The sequence below is a fragment of the Amblyomma mixtum genome, chromosome 9, assembly GCF_055824585.1.
Source record: "Amblyomma mixtum isolate Tamu chromosome 9, ASM5582458v1, whole genome shotgun sequence".
In the NCBI taxonomy this organism is placed as follows: Eukaryota; Metazoa; Arthropoda; class Arachnida; order Ixodida; family Ixodidae; genus Amblyomma; species Amblyomma mixtum.
Window position 1 is genome coordinate 79,207,929 of NC_143020.1, and position 17,363 is coordinate 79,225,291.

Consider the following 17,363-nt stretch of genomic DNA (forward strand, 5'->3'; position numbering starts at 1 on the left):
ATGCTGTCGTTAGCAATCCGTGTCGGCAGCCGTGTCTGCGTCCGTGTCTGCGTCCGTGTCGGCAGCCGTGTCGGCAGCCGTGTCGACAGATGTGTCCGCGTTTTGACGGTGTCCACCGAGATATGTGAGACAGTTACTGTGTAATTTCCTTTCCTCAAATACAATTTTCAGTTTCTTCATTACGGCTCCTCTGTATTCTTTCACTGCCACTTCATTCCTTCCTGTACGGTGCGGTTAAGGTGTCCACCGAGAGATGATTGAGAATTACAGCGCCATTTCCTTTCCTCAAAAAGCGTTGCGTTCAAAGGGCAAGTCATCGCGCCGAACGGATGGTGGCGTTCCGTGGACTCCCTGGCAGAGCTACAACACGCTGTCGCGTTCCACTCCTAAAGGCGATGCTTAAGCTCCATTAATTAGCAGGCAATTAGTGCTAAGTGATTAATCAGTAATTAGTCATTAATTAGTAATTTGTCGTTACTTCGTCATCAATTATGTGTGACGTCATCCAGTGGTGACGTCACCAGTGTCACATAGGCAAAGTAGTGCGGAAAACGCTTTCGCCTCTACGCACTTTAGACAGTCAAAGTGCCCCCTGAATTTTTTTTATCTGTGTTGTTGGCCAATGGAAACTTAATCGTGTAATCATTTCATCATGAAAGATAATTCGATTACAAAGAAGAAAAAAGAGCAACACGACGGCTGTGGGACCCAAAATCAAGACCTCCAAATTCTGCCTCTGCTGCTCTACCAACTAAGCTACAGGGACGGCTGTCTATTCTTCTCTTTAAGAGGGCATTTACGTTGCATATAACCTAGCCTTGGGTGAGTTCACGAGCGGCACTCTTGTCCACAATGACGGACGCCATACGTCCTGTATTACAGCGAGTGTCACGTGGGACGTCATCGGGCAGAAGCTGTGCGAGAACCCTGTTATAGTTTCAATGGCATCAAGCGTGCCAGATCCGAGGCCTTCATTAAGCTATTGTGCAAAGAGATGTAGGGAAATGACAAACTCGCAATGAATGCAAATGCGTGAAGCCAGCAATCTCAAGGGAGTGTTTTTTTTTATGTTTGCTGCTGATTAATGAAAAATTATTGGTTTAATTATTTATTGCCTGAAACATATGTAATTAGAAACCAGAAGAAGCAACAGCATGCTGTCACTGGGGTCAAAACTTAACGACCTCCGAATTTCGCGGCTGGTGCCCTACCAATCGAGCCATTACGACGACTTTCCAGTTTAAAGGTAAAGGTAGAATTGGCCGCCGCGGTGGCTCAGTGGCTATGGTGCTCGGCTGCTGACCCAAAAGACGCGGGTTCGATCCCGGCCGCGGCGGCTAGAATTTCTTTGGAGGAGAAATTCTAGAGGCCCGTGTACTGTGCGATGTCAGTGCACGTTAAAGAACCCCAGGTGGTCGAAATTTCCGGAGCCCTTCACTACGGCGTCTCTCATAGCCTTAGTCGCTTTGGGACGTTAAACCCCACAAAACCAAAACCAAACTAAAGGTAGAATTGATTGACCAATCAATTTTTGAATCAATCTTCCAGTCAGCCATGTGAACCAACCCCTTGTAGCTGCGAACATTGTACCCTTTCCGCTCTGTGTGGTATAAGCTGCGAATGCTAACTAGTGCATCTAAAGCTACGTGGGGAACAATTTAAGTATTGAACTATCAGCGAGGGAGGGGTCACTTTATGGGGCTGGAAACAGCCCTGTCTTTTGAACGAAACGAATGCAAGTGCAGTAACAACCTTTTCTCTGCATTTGAATGTAATAAGAAATGGTAGTGTTGCAAAAGCTTCCCGTGCAGGATCTTTACTCGAGAATACAGCCTCCAGAATTGCCGCGATAATATTTCCATTATTGTTTAGAACATGACCACGACCATTATTGGTTATTGAGGAAGCAGCGTACAACAAGCTCAGCGGCTGTTTATAGCCCCTTCCTGAAGCCGAAGTTTCTGATAATAAGTTTATAAAGAATGGCAGCCTTATGGTCACGTTTCATGAAATATCCCGCCACGCTTGGTATGAAGCGATTCGAATAGCTCATGGGTACGGTGAAAGCTGATAAGTTAACGTATGATTAAGCTTAAAGTAAACGTACCAGGACTTCTTTGAGGGCTCCTTCAAAAGGACACCTCCCTTTCTGATTAGGACAGGCAGCTTTCGTCTTCTCTAGAATCGCCCACTCTTCCGCGTTCGTCTTCATCTGCAAAGAAGCGAAAAAGATTCAGAGCGTTTGTACACACGACTGCTTTATTTACTCGTTTCACATGCGCTCGCCGTTTTCGAGAGCTATGTCTATTGGTTCGCCTGCATTTGAAGACGACTAACTTTGCAGAAGTCGTCTATCCACTTTTCTATCTTCGACTGCAAAGCGAAGTTTTTATTGGCTGACGAGGCATGTACAACAGGAGACGTCACTAGGACGGCCGTCATTTCTAGTCTTCGGAGCCGCCATGAAGACAATGGATGTGCGCTATATTCCGCTGCTCCAGAGCTAGCCCACAAGTGTGAAGCGCGCTTTTAACAAAACCACATTGTTTCTTCGATACCCGCGTCGTGAGTTTTTGAAGCAACGGGCAGGAAAGTAAAGCAAGTGTTCCTGCGATCAACTGGGCAAACACAGACGACGCTTCTTGTATATGGAGCACTTCGTGGCATGTGGGTTGTTTAGTGAAAGCTGTCGTGCAAGTTCTTAACTTCAGTGCGGGCAGAGTGTCTGGGAGCTTCTTCGCCGAAAAAAAAACTGCAACATACCTATCATCGCAGCTTATTTCAGCGCCAGCTGTAAATGCAACAATGCAAGCATTTTTGCCGTGGCATTGACGCAGCGTTTTGCAACAATATGTTCGCAGCTATTAGTACACTAAGTTTATAATCGAGACATCTAACGGAAAAGACAGATCAGTCCGTGAATATCTGTCACTTGAATAACACCATCTGTCGGGCTAGTTGGTTGCGATCCATATGTATCAGCAGCGCGAACACCACACAGGAAGAAGAAGGAGAAGAAGGTAAAGAGCGCTGAACTTCCAAATTTTATTTGAGCAAAAATTGAACCCGCACTTTTATACACATACCAGGTAAAATCCCACCAGGGGGGTAATCAAGGCGTGCTATCGAATTGGGATCAACACGATGTCCAGGGCATCAAAATGATAACTACTATCACACTATACAAAGACTTCCATGAAAAGCATGAATGACATGCGGAAAAAACAAGACAATGTAAAAACAGGGCTGAGTGTGCGCAAATGGAAAAATGGAAAAAACAGGGTTGAGGGCGCGAATTTCGCTAAAACCATGAGAAGGCAAAAACACGGTAAAAAGGTAAAAACAGGGTTGAGTGTGCGCAAATGGAAAAAATGGAAAAACAGGGCTGAGGGCGCGAATTTTGCTAAAAGAAAAAAAAACGTGAGAAGGCGAGACACGGTAACAACGTAAGCGATGCGAAGGGATGAGCGCCAACAATTAACACGGCTAGAACTAAAATGCAGTGTGCCCCTAAAAACCAGGTAAAATCAGGTAAAACCAGAGAGAAAGGTGATTTCTTTTTCAGATAATGAGATGGAAGGGGTGCTTACGCAACCTTCTTTGAGCCCTGAGATGTAGGTAGCTTCAATGATTTCGCGTGTTAATTGGTTTTTATGTCTTCCTGTGTCTTCCTGTGTGGTGTTCGCGCTGCTGATACATATGGATATCTGTCACCTTGCTCACTTTTGACTGCATTGATCGAACGAATGCAATTTATAATCGACGCTATATGAATTATGCGTATGCTCGAAGCAGCAGTGAAATTTCTTATCAGAGGATTTCGTTTACTAAAGATATTTCAACTAACTAAATTTGTGAGACCTCAACTGAGACGCAGTTTTCCGTACTAATTTCCTTGGATTGCAGCCGCATGCGGCTGAGCTCTTGAACCGGCCTTCGAGCAGTGTACGCAGTCTTCCTGTGGAGGCCGCAACAATAGCGGAGTCAAAAATGACATCAAGGCACGTTGCAGTCGATGGCAAGCATGTATACATTTAGTTTTATAACTGTACAGTTCTAAGCGAGGAGCATTTTAATAAGTGCGCACCGATTCATCTTTTCGGCAAAGGTACCATACCCTAGAAAATAAGTTCTCCGATAATGTTGTAATTTCATTCTGCGCACTTTGAAAATCAGTTATGTATTGAAAAAGGAACATTAGACGCTGAATAGAAAGAAACAAAAGCTCAAAACTCGCAGCAGGCTACGCAGTTTGTCGACAGGTTCTGGCCGATGCAGGGAATAAATCATCTGGTTAAATCAAGCATTTTGCACCGCGAACGCATTACATTGAATTTACATGAGACATGACGGGGGCGACCTAAAGAGCCACATTTCATCAATTGACTGGACGACGCTCCCAACAAACAAAAGTTGGCCATGCGACTAAGTACCCAAGCAAAGACTAAGCAGCAGCGTAAAATAGGTGGACATAATAGAGCAAATTATTTTTTTAGCTTTTGACAAGATCATTGCATATAGGGTGCACAGATACAAAGTAAAGAGAGCAGTGTTCTAATCATCTACAAATTAAAATCACAGCTATGAAACAGTGGTACGGAAGGAGGTGACAGGAATATAATGAGACTGAAACACATCTGCAAGAATCTAGCAATCAATATAATTAGTGTGATGAACAAATAAGAAGGCATACTTTAACAAACATGCGCTCGCGACACACTCAGTGCCTGCGTGAAATCTTAATTTATGGGGTTAGCGAGATTCACCGAGCTAAAATTTTATTACGGTTGAAAAAGATAGCCTTAACTTGTTTCATACTAAGCCGGAATAGTTCAATGTTGATATTTAGTTGACGTTTATTAGATGGAACATCTTGTAAGGCGCAGTTTTCACCGCGTAGTTTGTGCCATGACTGTAAATCGGTCAATTTTCCCGATTTCGTGTTTTCTGAGTTGAGTGTTGGTTAGTAAGTTGAGCAAGGTTCGTTGGCATGTTGCTGTCTGCTCTGCGTCCGCTTATCAGTGGTGAACATAAATTGTGCCCTCAGATGTATTCCACCCGTAGTAATACGGATTATAAACTCTTCTTCTGTACTGTGATCATATCACAAGTATGTTACAACCTTAATTATTTTTCGGTGGTACCTGGAAATTTTTTGCATGTTTGTCGTAGCCGTCGCCCAGACCGTAGCCCAGTAAGTTAACTTACTACACATATCCACGCGAAGTGCTTGTGCCGTTCGCCAGCTCGCTATGCACATTGGCAGCAGGAGCAGCGCATTTCAGTACGCCACCAACGTGTCAGGAGCCGTCGGCATGAAAAGGCCAGAAGCCCGCTATAGAGGAAAGGTCACGTGGCAATATATGGCAGCGCATCCACGGTCTCGCGCGGTAAAGCGTCTGTACTCACCAGCTGGAATGGTTGGTCGGTAATCAGCTACAGACGTCGTCGGTGTTAAACTATCGCCCTACTGAAAAATCTTCTACGGAATGAAGCCGCATTTTCGAGCAACAGGCAGGGTTCATACCGGTTCGGTTTGGGAGAGATAGGTTGATTCCGGCACCAAAGCGTTATCTCCGGACTGATTTTGCACTCATGCCAGAGTGACCGCTGCTCTTCTAAGCTGAAACAGGTTTAACCGAATTCGGTTTAGCGCTCTTGCTTAAGACATTGTTACAGTTCTCAGCTTAAATATGTTTAAACAGTGACGGTTTTGTGCTTATACCGGAGAAATCTGAGCCATTCGGTGTATAGACCAGTTATACGGGCCTGCCATAGCACTCATACCGAAGCTGCCAGACTTGGACCTACCGCAAAGAGCGAAAGCATGTTGTTTTTCCTGAAGCTAGGAAGTGAGCCGATAACTTTTCCAGCCAGCCTGCTCAGTATAGCAGTTGATCTTCGTATCAGTGCTAACGAGAAGCGTGTAACACATAACTGGAAGCAAGAACACATGGTTTCCTCGGCAGCCATAAAAATATCCTGCGGCCTGCTGTATTTAATTGGCCTAAATCGCCATTACCTGTCCAATGGCATCCTTTAGCTGCAGTTTAAGACAGATATCTTTTATATACATAGAAAAAAACAGTTGAATGCTTCCGAGGTAGTAGCTCTAGTGCCATAGGTTTTCCTACAGCTGGCAGCGACGCTATGGTTATGGATACATGGCCATAAAATACCATAAACGGACAAAGCTTACCGTATAGTTTTCGAATGACACCTATAGACCATTTTTTCGTGGGGGATAAGTAAAACCATTGGTGACCATCAGAATATACGCCGGTACTTTCACAGCAAGAAGCAGTGAACACGAAGTAGCTACGGCCATTTCGCAACCCGTCCCGATCAGCCTACTGCAAGCAGGAGTGCCCAAAAAGTGAAATATAGAAAATAAGTGACTAGTAAGAAATGTACTATGCAGTCTGGACGAAGATGAAAAAAAAAGAACATGGTGATTGTTTTGAGCAATTTCTTCCGTGTTAGCTTCGTGCTGCAGTTCTTAATATGAACAAGCCAAACTGTGCTCTGTTCAACCCTTAGCTTGTTTACACCTATAAAGGGATTAGTCGGAAGAGCATTATTTTTGTTCCTACCCCGCTGGTTGTATGCGGAGCTGGATGAAACATTATGAAAGAAATATGTGGTCAAGATAGCTATGTTGGTAGGAAGAATTCTGTGCGCTGTGTAAGAAGAAACGAGTCAGTATTAGGAAGATATAATAGTCTGAGTTGTTTCTGCAAAGCTGATCCTTATTAATTACACTTCGGAAAAGCATTCAAACTGCTGAATAGGGCTGTTACACTAGAGAAGCGAAAACAATGCAGCAAGGTCTAATGCTAGCCATGGCGTAGTGATTAACGGGCTCAAATGGGAGTCCGATCTATAGTAAGTCGGAATCCTAGCCCCAATTGTTTTTTACTTACACTCAATAGTTTTTTACTTCTCAATGATACCTCCCTAAGCTGTTCGCTTTTGAGTGAGAAAGTTCCGTAATTGTGATTATGTCTTCAAATGCTTACGGAGAATCGGTCACCCTGCCAGCAGCATATAACGCATGTGAAGTGGTTGGCGCTGTCTGTTAGCAAACTGGCGCACTCTCGGCAGAAGCAGTGGCCTTTGCCGTCTTTGATTCCCATAGCTGTGACGGCGTCGCAACTCGAGCACAAGAGTTCCACACGGAGCTGCGGATTGAACTGTATCTCGATTTCATCCTTGAAGTCTGGATGGTCTTTGAGTCTGTAACATCGTTTTCTTTCCATCCTGAACGACACCCGCCTGTTGAACTGATCAGCACCGGCTTGACCTGCATGACGCATACAGAGAACAATATAAATACGTCAAATGTCAAAACAGCACATCGGAGTAGGTTCGCTTAAGTACAGCGCCCTAATATAGCTTCTAAGATCATTTAACACAGTTCCTCTTGGGGTATTGATACGGGCCGAACTCCGATCTCTAGCGCTTGAAACAATCAAGACGGCTCGACCACGTAGGCAAAGCCGACATTACAAGCCCATCTCGGATCTGAACGAACTCGCTGGATGTATTCCCTCAGGAGACAGTCCGCACCTTTGTCAGCGGATGCTGTCATTCAGTGGTAATTCCATTAGCAATTCTAAAACAGCGCAGATAAGAACACAACCAGGAATTACATGCCAGCTCTGTCAGTTCATTCAATATCCGCAGTAGTTTAAGCGTTAGGTTCACGGCGATTGAACGTCTCGAAAGACACTCCGGCTATGAGGGACAATACAACTTCAATGTGTATGTCGTCGATCACAAATTCATATCCACTAAATCGCTTAGCTTAAGCACATAAAAATGACAGCCACAACACCACTTTCTTCGCCCTATCTAGGCAGCGGAAAGATAAATTATTACAGTTCGAATGAAACAAGTGCCCTACTTACTCGTATGCAATTTAAGCCCGCAACGAAGCTTTGCAATTCGAACGAAGCGCTATTCAGAAGCCCTTAAATGGTGACCATTAACAGAAGATAACGCTTGAAAGGTTCGTTCACTGCTTAGGGGGGGGGGGGGGGGGGGGAGGGGGGTCACGGCGTGTATTCGTGCAGTGCTACAACCAATACTGAGTATCGTGATGAAGCCCTGGAGCAGTTTGATTTTTCAAATGGCCCACGCAAAGCTGGCTTCGCCGTGAACACCTGCTCAGTTTTCTTGTGCGTTGTCCCGACGCACGCAAGAAAACAAAAGGTGGCCTACCAGTGGCTCACGCAGCACAGGAATTAGGGCTGAGAAAATCGCTGCGGCAGTGAACACGCTATATTGAAATATATAATTCATAACTTGGAATATCGCTCAAACTGTCAACAAATCCAATTATTGCAACTGACAACCCTTTCATCGGACACAATCTAAGGAGGCCGCCATGTACTAGGATCGGGCAAACATTAATGAAATATCACATACTTCAAAATAAGGAACAAAGACAGAGACCGGAAGACAAAGCAGCTGATCGCAAATGCAAAACTTGTATGATATATGATGCTTTTAGCTTTCATTGTGTTTTTTTTTTTATTCCGTCAGACAGCCCGTCAGTTTGCTGGCTAGTACGCTCTTGTGAAATGCCCTCCGGTAAGCATTCATACCAGTCGGGCTTCTTTTCTTACCCTCCGACCAATTGCACGTCTTAGAATTATAAAGAAAGGAATAAAAAGCGGCAAGTCATTAAGCCGTGCTGGGTATTACGTGGCACCACTTCGTATGCGTGGACTCCAAGGGAGCCGTCAGCAGTGCTCTTCCTTTAGCGGACTAAATAAGTGATAGATCTGCGGTTCTGTCCAGCTAATGCAATCACAACATCGAAGACGTCTTTTGGCAGCCCACAGTAAAGCTTCCCTCAGGGTGCTCTACCAAACAATTGGTCAATGTGCACATCCACTGTAATAAAAAAAGAAACAATTCCATAGTCCTTCAGCTCATTTACTTCAGGGACCTTACCCTGAGTTTACACGCGTCCATCTCTCTTAGGATCTGCTTTCCTTATCACACCACCGCTTGACATTTTGCAGCGTCCACATACTTCACCCATCCCATTGCTCCTATCTTGGCGCTCTGCGGCGTTTTCATAGAGGTGGAATACAAAGGGTGGCCGTGTTCTGTGCCATGTTAGTGCACGTGAAACAGCCCCAGATTTTATCTCTTACTCTCAACGCCACTTGAGACGCACAGCGAGACGTGAAATAAATGCTGTGTCTTTCCGTCTACAGCAGGCGCTGTTTCTACGATGATGTCGGACTCCCCATCTGAAGGAGCGACGTAAGAAAACAGCACACGATGAAACAGCATGCGTCGATGCCATACACACAAGCAGCCCTCAGACATAACTACACATGGAAGAAGCTGCATGATGACCCAACATGCTGACCCGAAAGACACGGTTCGATCCCGGCCGCGGCGGTTGAATTTCTTTGGAGGAGAAATTCTAGAGGCTCGTGTACTGTGCGATGTCAGTGCACGTTAAAGAACCCCAGGTGGTCGAAATTTCCGGAGCCCTTCACTACGGCGTCTCTCATAGCCTTAGTCGCTTTGGGACGTTAAACCCCATAAACCGAACTAAACCAAACCGGTGACCCAACAGTGCAGCAAAAGAATAGCACGCCGGAAAAGTAGCACAGCAAAAAAAAACAGTACACGGAAAAAACAGCACAAGGAGGGAAGAGCACAGGGCAAAAACAGCAAATGAAAAACAGCTCAACGCGTTTCAGTGTTATCTGAAGAGTGCGTATAGCAGAACTTGCATGGCAGATGGGAGAGCTTGTATGGGATATGGCAGATACAGGCCTCGCCATGCTTGTCTTACGAGCTCAAATAGCATTATGTTTCCCCGAACCAATCCGTCATGTTTTGTATCGAAAGGGCCTGAAGTAATTCTTCACAGCAATATATTGGTAGCCCTACCACACACTGTTACCTTTCATTTGAGCAGATTGCGGTGCTTCCCTTCTGATTTTCGGAATTTGAAATAGGACTGATAGATATTGGAAGTGAATACCATTACCAGACACTTCTGAACAGAGCCGCCGCGATAGCTGAGCGGTTGTGGCGCTCGGCTGCTGACCCGAAAGACGCGGATTCGACCCCGGCCGCGGTGGTAGAATTTCGTTGGAGGCGATGTTCTAGAGGCCCGTGTATAGTGCGGTGTCAGTGCATGTCAACGAACCCCAGCTGGCACGAAATTTGCGGAGCCCTTCAATGCGGCGTCCCTCATAGCCTGAGTCGCTTTGCGACGTTAAACCCTCATAAACCAAACCATTTCTGAGTACTGAAGTTTTCAGACCTGCAAGATTTTCTGCGAGATGTTAAGCGCTCTGGGCTGAAAAGGAATTTGTTGTCATGTCAGCGTGACATAACCGCTGATCCTTAAGGGTAATGGGGTGGATTCCAAGAGAAGGCAAGCGTAGCAGGGGCGGCAGGAAGTTAGGTGAGCGGATGAGATTAAGAAATATGCTGGATTACGGTGGCCGCAACTGGCGAAGGACCGGGTTAATTGGAGAGAGAGACATGGGAGAGGCCTTTGCCCTGCAGTGGGCGTAGTCAGGCTGATGATGACGATGACCCATTAGGTAGTGTGATCTGAAATGTGTTTTTGTATTCTTGAAATCATGTGCAGTAAGTATTTATATTTGCAGCGTGCATTACAGACAGGAAAAATAATCGAAAGCTAAACATGCCGGATTACCGCATCCCTTAGCCCTGCACTCTGCCGTGAAACTACTGTCAGGGTGCGCACTCTTTCAGCCTCATCCTTACCTACCAAGAAATTAGGCTACACGTCACCTCCCGCCCACTTTCTTTATATATAGTCTCGCAGTTTCCTCTCCATGCCCTCCCCTAAACGTGGGAAAGAATCTCTCTCCATTTTGCCACTTGTCCACCATGGCAGGTAGTAGCCACTGAATTCAACTGAATTCAGTTTAGGTAATTCACTAAGCCGCAGCTCCGAGCGAGAAACACCTGTCCATGTGGCTAACGAACAAAGCCGGAGCCTGCTGAGGTAAAGAAAGAACAGGCTCCACGACCTACTTTAGCATACTGGCAGCCTATTATTATGACACATGCGAAGTCCTCGAATTAAAAAAAAACATGCATTAGGCTCCTACTGCCGAAGCTGTAGTTTTGCATGGTAGAATGCAGGGCTATGCGTATAAACCAAAGCTCCAACTGCTATCGCTGCAAAGACTCGCAGTATGGTCGTGATCCACAAAGGTAGTTACAAAATACCAAAATAAAATTGGAATTCCGCAAGCTACATTAGCCAAGAAGCCGCCCGCAAATTGCAAAAAAAAACTTGTTCCCTAAAAGCTTGTCACACCGCACGAACGGCAGGGAAAGAAAAGAGTAGTAAGGTGGAAAGTTGGGCGAGTTGAATCTTATTCATGATGAAGTTTAGCGCCAAAAACGAGGACAAAGTAGGAGTGAAGACACAACACGAGCGCTTTTTCGCAACTAAAACTTTAATGGAAGAACACATAACATATATACCCATCTCGTGAAGTAAATCAAAAAAGAAGAAACATACATGATATTGTGACGGACTAGAAGACGACGAAGCGGGCAGTGGCGCGGGCAGGAGCGCTCGTGCTAGGCCCGCAGCCATTAAATCATATCATCGCCATCCATCATGTAGTCCTGTCTTCATCGGCTTGCCGTCACGTAACATTTGGTGTAAGGTGCTGGGTACCTTCTTCATCCCGGTCCCGGAGCTTAGGAGCCTGCTGAACACCGAGGTCTTCTGTGGAGAGCTCACGGCTTCGCACCTCCCGGCGCTTCCCCAGCCTGCCAGGTATGCCCCGACGCCGCCGCTCTTCACCGCCCCGCCCCAAGCCCCGACAAGAAGACACGACGACACAACGACCGCCGCAACTGCCCTGTGACCCCGCTCGCCGCCCACATGAGAACCCACATGAGACCCAACGACCTACGGCCCCACTGAACCGAGACCGCCGCCACTGACCAGAGAACCCATTGACCACTGACACTCACACGAGAAACAAGTACCCCAGCCCCTGCCGTTGGGTGTGTCCACGGGCCTCGACGCTGACTTCCAGAAACCGGTGGCTCCTCAGTCTTCGTGGGCCTGGCTTCACCCTCTCATCATCTCTTTCATCGTGACGGCAAGCCCTTCTTCTTCTCTTCTCTGTTCATATGTTCTGCCACGCCCATCGTCACGTCCTGCTTGTCATCGTCTGTGGCATTCTTCTAGTTCGCGCGATCGGGACGATCGCTTCCTGGCACCGAGTCATGTGACGGACTAGAAGACGACGAAGCGGGCAGTGGCGCGGGCAGGAGCGCTCGTGCTAGGCCCGCAGCCATTAAATCATATCATCGCCATCCATCATGTAGTCCTGTCTTCATCGGCTTGCCGTCACGTAACAATATGGTCAAGATAAACCTTAGAGGGCGATACATCTGAAGAGTGCTGAGGGTGCAAAAGGTACATAAAGGGTGCAAAAACAGGAACCTTCATGGTCACAATCACAATCACGAAGGCGAAACCAAAATACCAAAAAAAACCAAAAAAGGGGGGAAAGGAAAAGATATTAATTCCACGTGTGATCCAGGTATGCCAGCTCTTTTTCTGTTAAAGAAATGGACGGTGCGCTTATGCATGAATTTCCCTGTCGCGAAATATAGAAAGCCTCGGTAATTTCGCGCTGGAGGCGTTCTCTATGATGTGACAGAATTTCAGCCTGCGCATAAAGTGGATTGCATTTTTTCTTGCACACTGGGCCACATTCCGGCACACAATCCGGCTTGCACTCCTTACATTCTTGGCAATGGTCAACCAAATGCGAGGACTTCGACCCAGAGAGCGATTTCTCGTGTTCTTTTAGCCGCACGTTTACACAACGCCCTGTCTGACCTATGTAGGTCTTGCCACAGGAGACGGGCAGTTCATATACCACACCCGTTTTGCACGGGATGAATCCCGAAGGATGGCATGTCTTCTTAATTTTATTTTGTCCTCTCTGGTTCCCTATTGTTCTGCTTACTAGGCCGCACACTTTCTTGAGCTTGTCAGGTGTATGTATTGGTTCATGTGTGGCGCCCGTACTCTCAGACATCTTCCTCAGTAGCGTGGACAGATGTCTTGAAAGCCGTGTGAACGACATGTGTTCTCATGTGTTTAGGTACGTGGATGATTATCTGGTATTTGTGGACAGTGCACGCTTCACCGACAAGGTTGTGAATATTTTGAAGGTCTTCCGGGAGTGTGGACATGGTCTCGTTTTCACATTCGAATTACCAGCCGGAGATAAATTGCAGTTTCTTGATGTGCTGCTATCTTTCAACCAGACTCATGTTTGCTGGCGCTATCATCCGCGATCAGTAAAACCCCTACTGCATTGCGCCTCAGGCCACTCGAAAGTTGTAAAAAATGGCATTGTACTCTCATGCCTACGTTCAGTCCTGGTAAAGTCCTGCACGCACGGCATGGCTAAAAGTTTTCATGAACAAGTAAATAGAATAAAAACATCAGGCTATCCAGACAGCGCAATTGGTTTTGCATGCGAAAAACTTATCCGCTGGGTAAAAGGTATTGCCCCAAAGAAGGAAAAGGACGAGAAGATAAAGAAGAAAAAAGTGGTGATACCATATAAGCATCAACTTTCGCACAACCTTGCCAACGTGGCCAGGCGCTATGGCGTACAGGTAATCTTCTCGGACCCAAACAAGCTCAAGAAAGTGTGCGGCCTAGTAAGCAGAACAATAGGGAACCAGAGAGGACAAAATAAAATTAAGAAGAAGACATGCCATCTTTCGGGATTCATCCCGTGCAAAACGGGTGTGGTATATGAACTGCCCGTCTCCTGTGGCAAGACCTACATAGGTCAGACAGGGCGTTGTGTAAACGTGCGGCTAAAAGAACACGAGAAATCGCTCTCTGGGTTGAAGTCCTCGCATTTGGTTGACCATTGCCAAGAATGTAAGGAGTGCAAGCCGGATTGTGTGCCGGAATGTGGCCCAGTGTGCAAGAAAAAATGCAATCCACTTTATGCGCAGGCTGAAATTCTGTCACATCATAGAGAACGCCTCCAGCGCGAAATTACCGAGGCTTTCTATATTTCGCGACAGGGAAATTCATGCATAAGCGCACCGTCCATTTCTTTAACAGAAAAAGAGCTGGCATACCTGGATCACACGTGGAATTAATATCTTTTCCTTTCCCCCCTTTTTTGGTTTTTTTGGTATTTTGGTTTCGCCTTCGTGATTGTGATTGTGACCATGAAGGTTCCTGTTTTTGCACCCTTTATGTACCTTTTGCACCCTCAGCACTCTTCAGATGTATCGCCCTCTAAGGTTTATCTTGACCATATCATGTATGTTTCTTCTTTTTTAATTTACTTCACGAGATGGGTATATATGTTATGTGTTCTTCCATTAAAGTTTTAGTTGCGAAAAAGCGCTCGTGTTGTGTCTTCACTCCTACTTTGTCCTCGTTTTTGGCGCTAAACTTCATCATGAAAGAAAAGAGGTTAGTGCGACGGTGTCTCGGTACGACAGTTTAGGCAACGCGAATCAGCGACAAACAGCGTTTGTCTACATCTGTTAGCACGTCCGCCGGTAGGTCAATTTTCCGGGCTACAACACATAAACGAAAGCACGTACTCTGGTGAATGCCATCTGAAAAATATTTTTTTTTAAGTAGAGAAACTTTGTGGCAGCTGCATTACCAGAAAATGTCAGTTATGTTTTCTGTTTTGTGTTATTTTTCTAACGTACATTTTCTATTTTGACTTACCGAAAATGTTTGTGAAAAGTTTGTTTTCTGTTTTTGTTTATGCTCCGCAATCAGCAACGATTTGGCCAGGGGCAGGCGCCGGCTGACAAGTCTGCGAGTTGTCGGTGTGAGCAAACAAGCAGCCATCGTTTTCAGACAAGAAAGTGAGCTTATCGAGAAGTTCGAAAACACGCGATACTCGTATACGAAATATTAAGACCCAAATATGAACGTAGTGAGCTCAAGCCCAGCTTATTTGGAGAGAGCTGTAAAAAGGTTGTACACGAACGAACGGAGGCATCTAGCGGGAAGGCTTAGAGAGGCCGACGCACCCTACGGAGGCTGCTTGGCAGTAGTACACATTCGTAAGTCAACAAAAACAGCATTAGATAACTTGCACAAAAAAAAGACCTTGGAATAGATCGTAACAACATCAAAGAGTTGTTTTGTTTGGCTGAACATCTATTAGGATTCCTTATTTAATAAGTGCGGAAGAGTGCCGCTTAGTATTTGAAAACCTGCAATTTGTGCCAGCCTCTGCACACGCAGCCCACCGCCCAAGTCCGCGATCTCAAGAAATGAGCAATTGACTACTGTCATCACAAAAAAACAGCTTACCTTTGCAGATTACTGATGGAGTCCCAGTACGAGCAGAGGCGGCAAAGGGGACGCTTTCCAGGCAGCCCAGCCGTCAGGTTGCTGGCACGCCGATAAGATATGTGCAAAAGAATGAAGTTCGCCGCAGCAGCCGCAAAAGCGGTATCGCCAATTTTTATCGCTCTAATAATAGGGTGCTGCCATCTGTAGACGGCTGTTCAGCCTACCTGCTCTTCTTCAAAGTATAAAACCTCGTCAAAAATCGTAGTCAACGAAGACAGAGGGTAATGTGTCTTTATTTCTTGCACGACTTAATAACAGGAACTGGGAAGCGCTCTACTCTACGATCAGTGCGTCTGCGACACGGCTGGGAGTTACTCCGTTGGCAGATGACATGTTTTTGCGCTATCCTACGGCTATGCGGCTTAGCGAAACGCTGGCGCCCCTCCAACTTATACTGTCGTGTAGCTTTATTTCGTGCCCATCGTGTGACATCTATCAGTGCAGATATAGAAGCACATGGAGCAAAGCCATAATCAATTCAGCAGCGAGTTTACTGTCAGGTACATTGCAAAGCTTCTTAAACATTGCGATCACTATTGACGTACAGCTCAGCCGTTCTATGTCAAGGCACGACTGTCCAGCTACCTCTGACAGCAGATCTATAAATCTGTAGACTTAAAGAGCCTTTAAATTCGTGGGCTTCAGCACATAAAAGGAGATGCGAATTCCCTGTCAATAAGTACTGGTACAAATTGTTTGACACGATCGCAGTTGATTTCGGTTTAAAAAAAAAACGACGAGAATTCGTAGTGGCGTTGTATTTTTTTGTTTTTTTTTTTAGAGTTATCGGCGCGGGTGTCGTTTCCCGAGATACTGTCGCCGTCAACGTCATCCGCGCAGGCCACATCCACACTCCTCAAGAAAACCCACATCATACAACCTGAACACCTAGCCGACTAAACTGTAAGGTCAATTTGGCTCACAACACCCACGATGAACCTTGTCGATAACGTTTCCAAGCGGTTACAGCGATCGTCTGTCTTCCCATGATGCTTGCGACAGAAGAAGTCGGAGAGCCCTAGTGTGCAAACGTGTTTGGAACAGCTAATGGCGCTCAGGGAATTAGTAGTCTTTCTGTGATTAGTGTGCTGCAAATAGTCGGGAGCGGTCTGTCTGACGCGCGCGAACGGCTTAGGGAATGGCGCCAGGCGATATTCTGTAAGGGTAGCACCAGAAGTAGGCAGCAATGTTACCAGAAAAAACGATGGCTGTTGGCAGTGCAAGAGGTAAAAAGGTACTCCTCCGGCCGAGTCACAGCGTGAGCACTCATGTGAGAAGAACAATATGGAAGAAGGCTGTCTCAGTTTTGACATTCTGTGGAAACTTCGATTTAGAACATGTCCCTGATAATTCAGTCAAGGCGTTTAATTCGACCGTTTGTTTCGGAGTGATAGGAGGTGGTGAACCCATGTTTGGTGGAGGAGGAACAGCAAATGTCGTCAACAAATAATGAAAGAAAACAAGGTCTGCGACCTCTACGATTTTGCCGCTGGCCGCTGTTATGCATGTGGTAACAAAGGAAAAAACAAATGACGTCAATAGAGCTACTCGTAAGGATCGCCTGTGTGATAGCGTAGCGAGTAAGGTCATGATTATCGTCATCAGTATGACAACATAACAATGGCCTTTCCCATATAGTTTTAATTAATCCCTTTCTGTGCCAACTGCGGCCACCTTATGCACGGAAACTTCCTAATCTCATTCTCCCGTCTGATTCACTAAAGACCCCTGCAACGTAAATGGTTTGTGGTTTACGGTGGTTTAACGTCCCAAAGCGACTCAGGCTATGAGGGACGCCGTAGTGAAGGGCTCCAAAAATTTCGGCCACCTGGGGTTTTTTAACGTGCACTGACATCGCACAGTACACGGGCCTGTAGAATTTCGCCTGAATGGAAATTCGGCCGCGGTGTCCGAATTTTGATTGAGGCGAAATTTTAAATACCCGTGTACTGTGCGT

The 17,363-nt window shown here is 46.0% G+C and overlaps 1 protein-coding gene across 3 annotated transcripts in view; it reads right to left on the minus strand.

The window, feature by feature from the left end:
* The window catches only part of LOC149329843 (TNF receptor-associated factor 4-like), a 32,223-nt gene extending 15,058 nt beyond the window's left edge, over positions 1 to 17,165 (minus strand). Inside the window, exons 1-3 of one of the 3 annotated variants that reach the window (XM_089560566.1) lie at positions 15,365 to 17,165; positions 7,020 to 7,303; positions 2,108 to 2,212 (exon numbers count right to left, since the gene is read on the minus strand). In XM_089560566.1, the coding sequence (XP_089416692.1) occupies positions 2,108 to 2,212; positions 7,020 to 7,259 (345 nt within the window). In that variant the 5' untranslated portion in view covers positions 7,260 to 7,303; positions 15,365 to 17,165. Of the gene's footprint in view, positions 1 to 2,107; positions 2,213 to 6,199; positions 6,234 to 7,019; positions 7,304 to 15,364 lie in introns of those variants that run through there. The other 2 variants (XM_089560567.1, XM_089560568.1) reach the window with 2 other exon arrangements.
* Positions 17,166 to 17,363: the final 198 nt, after the last annotated feature.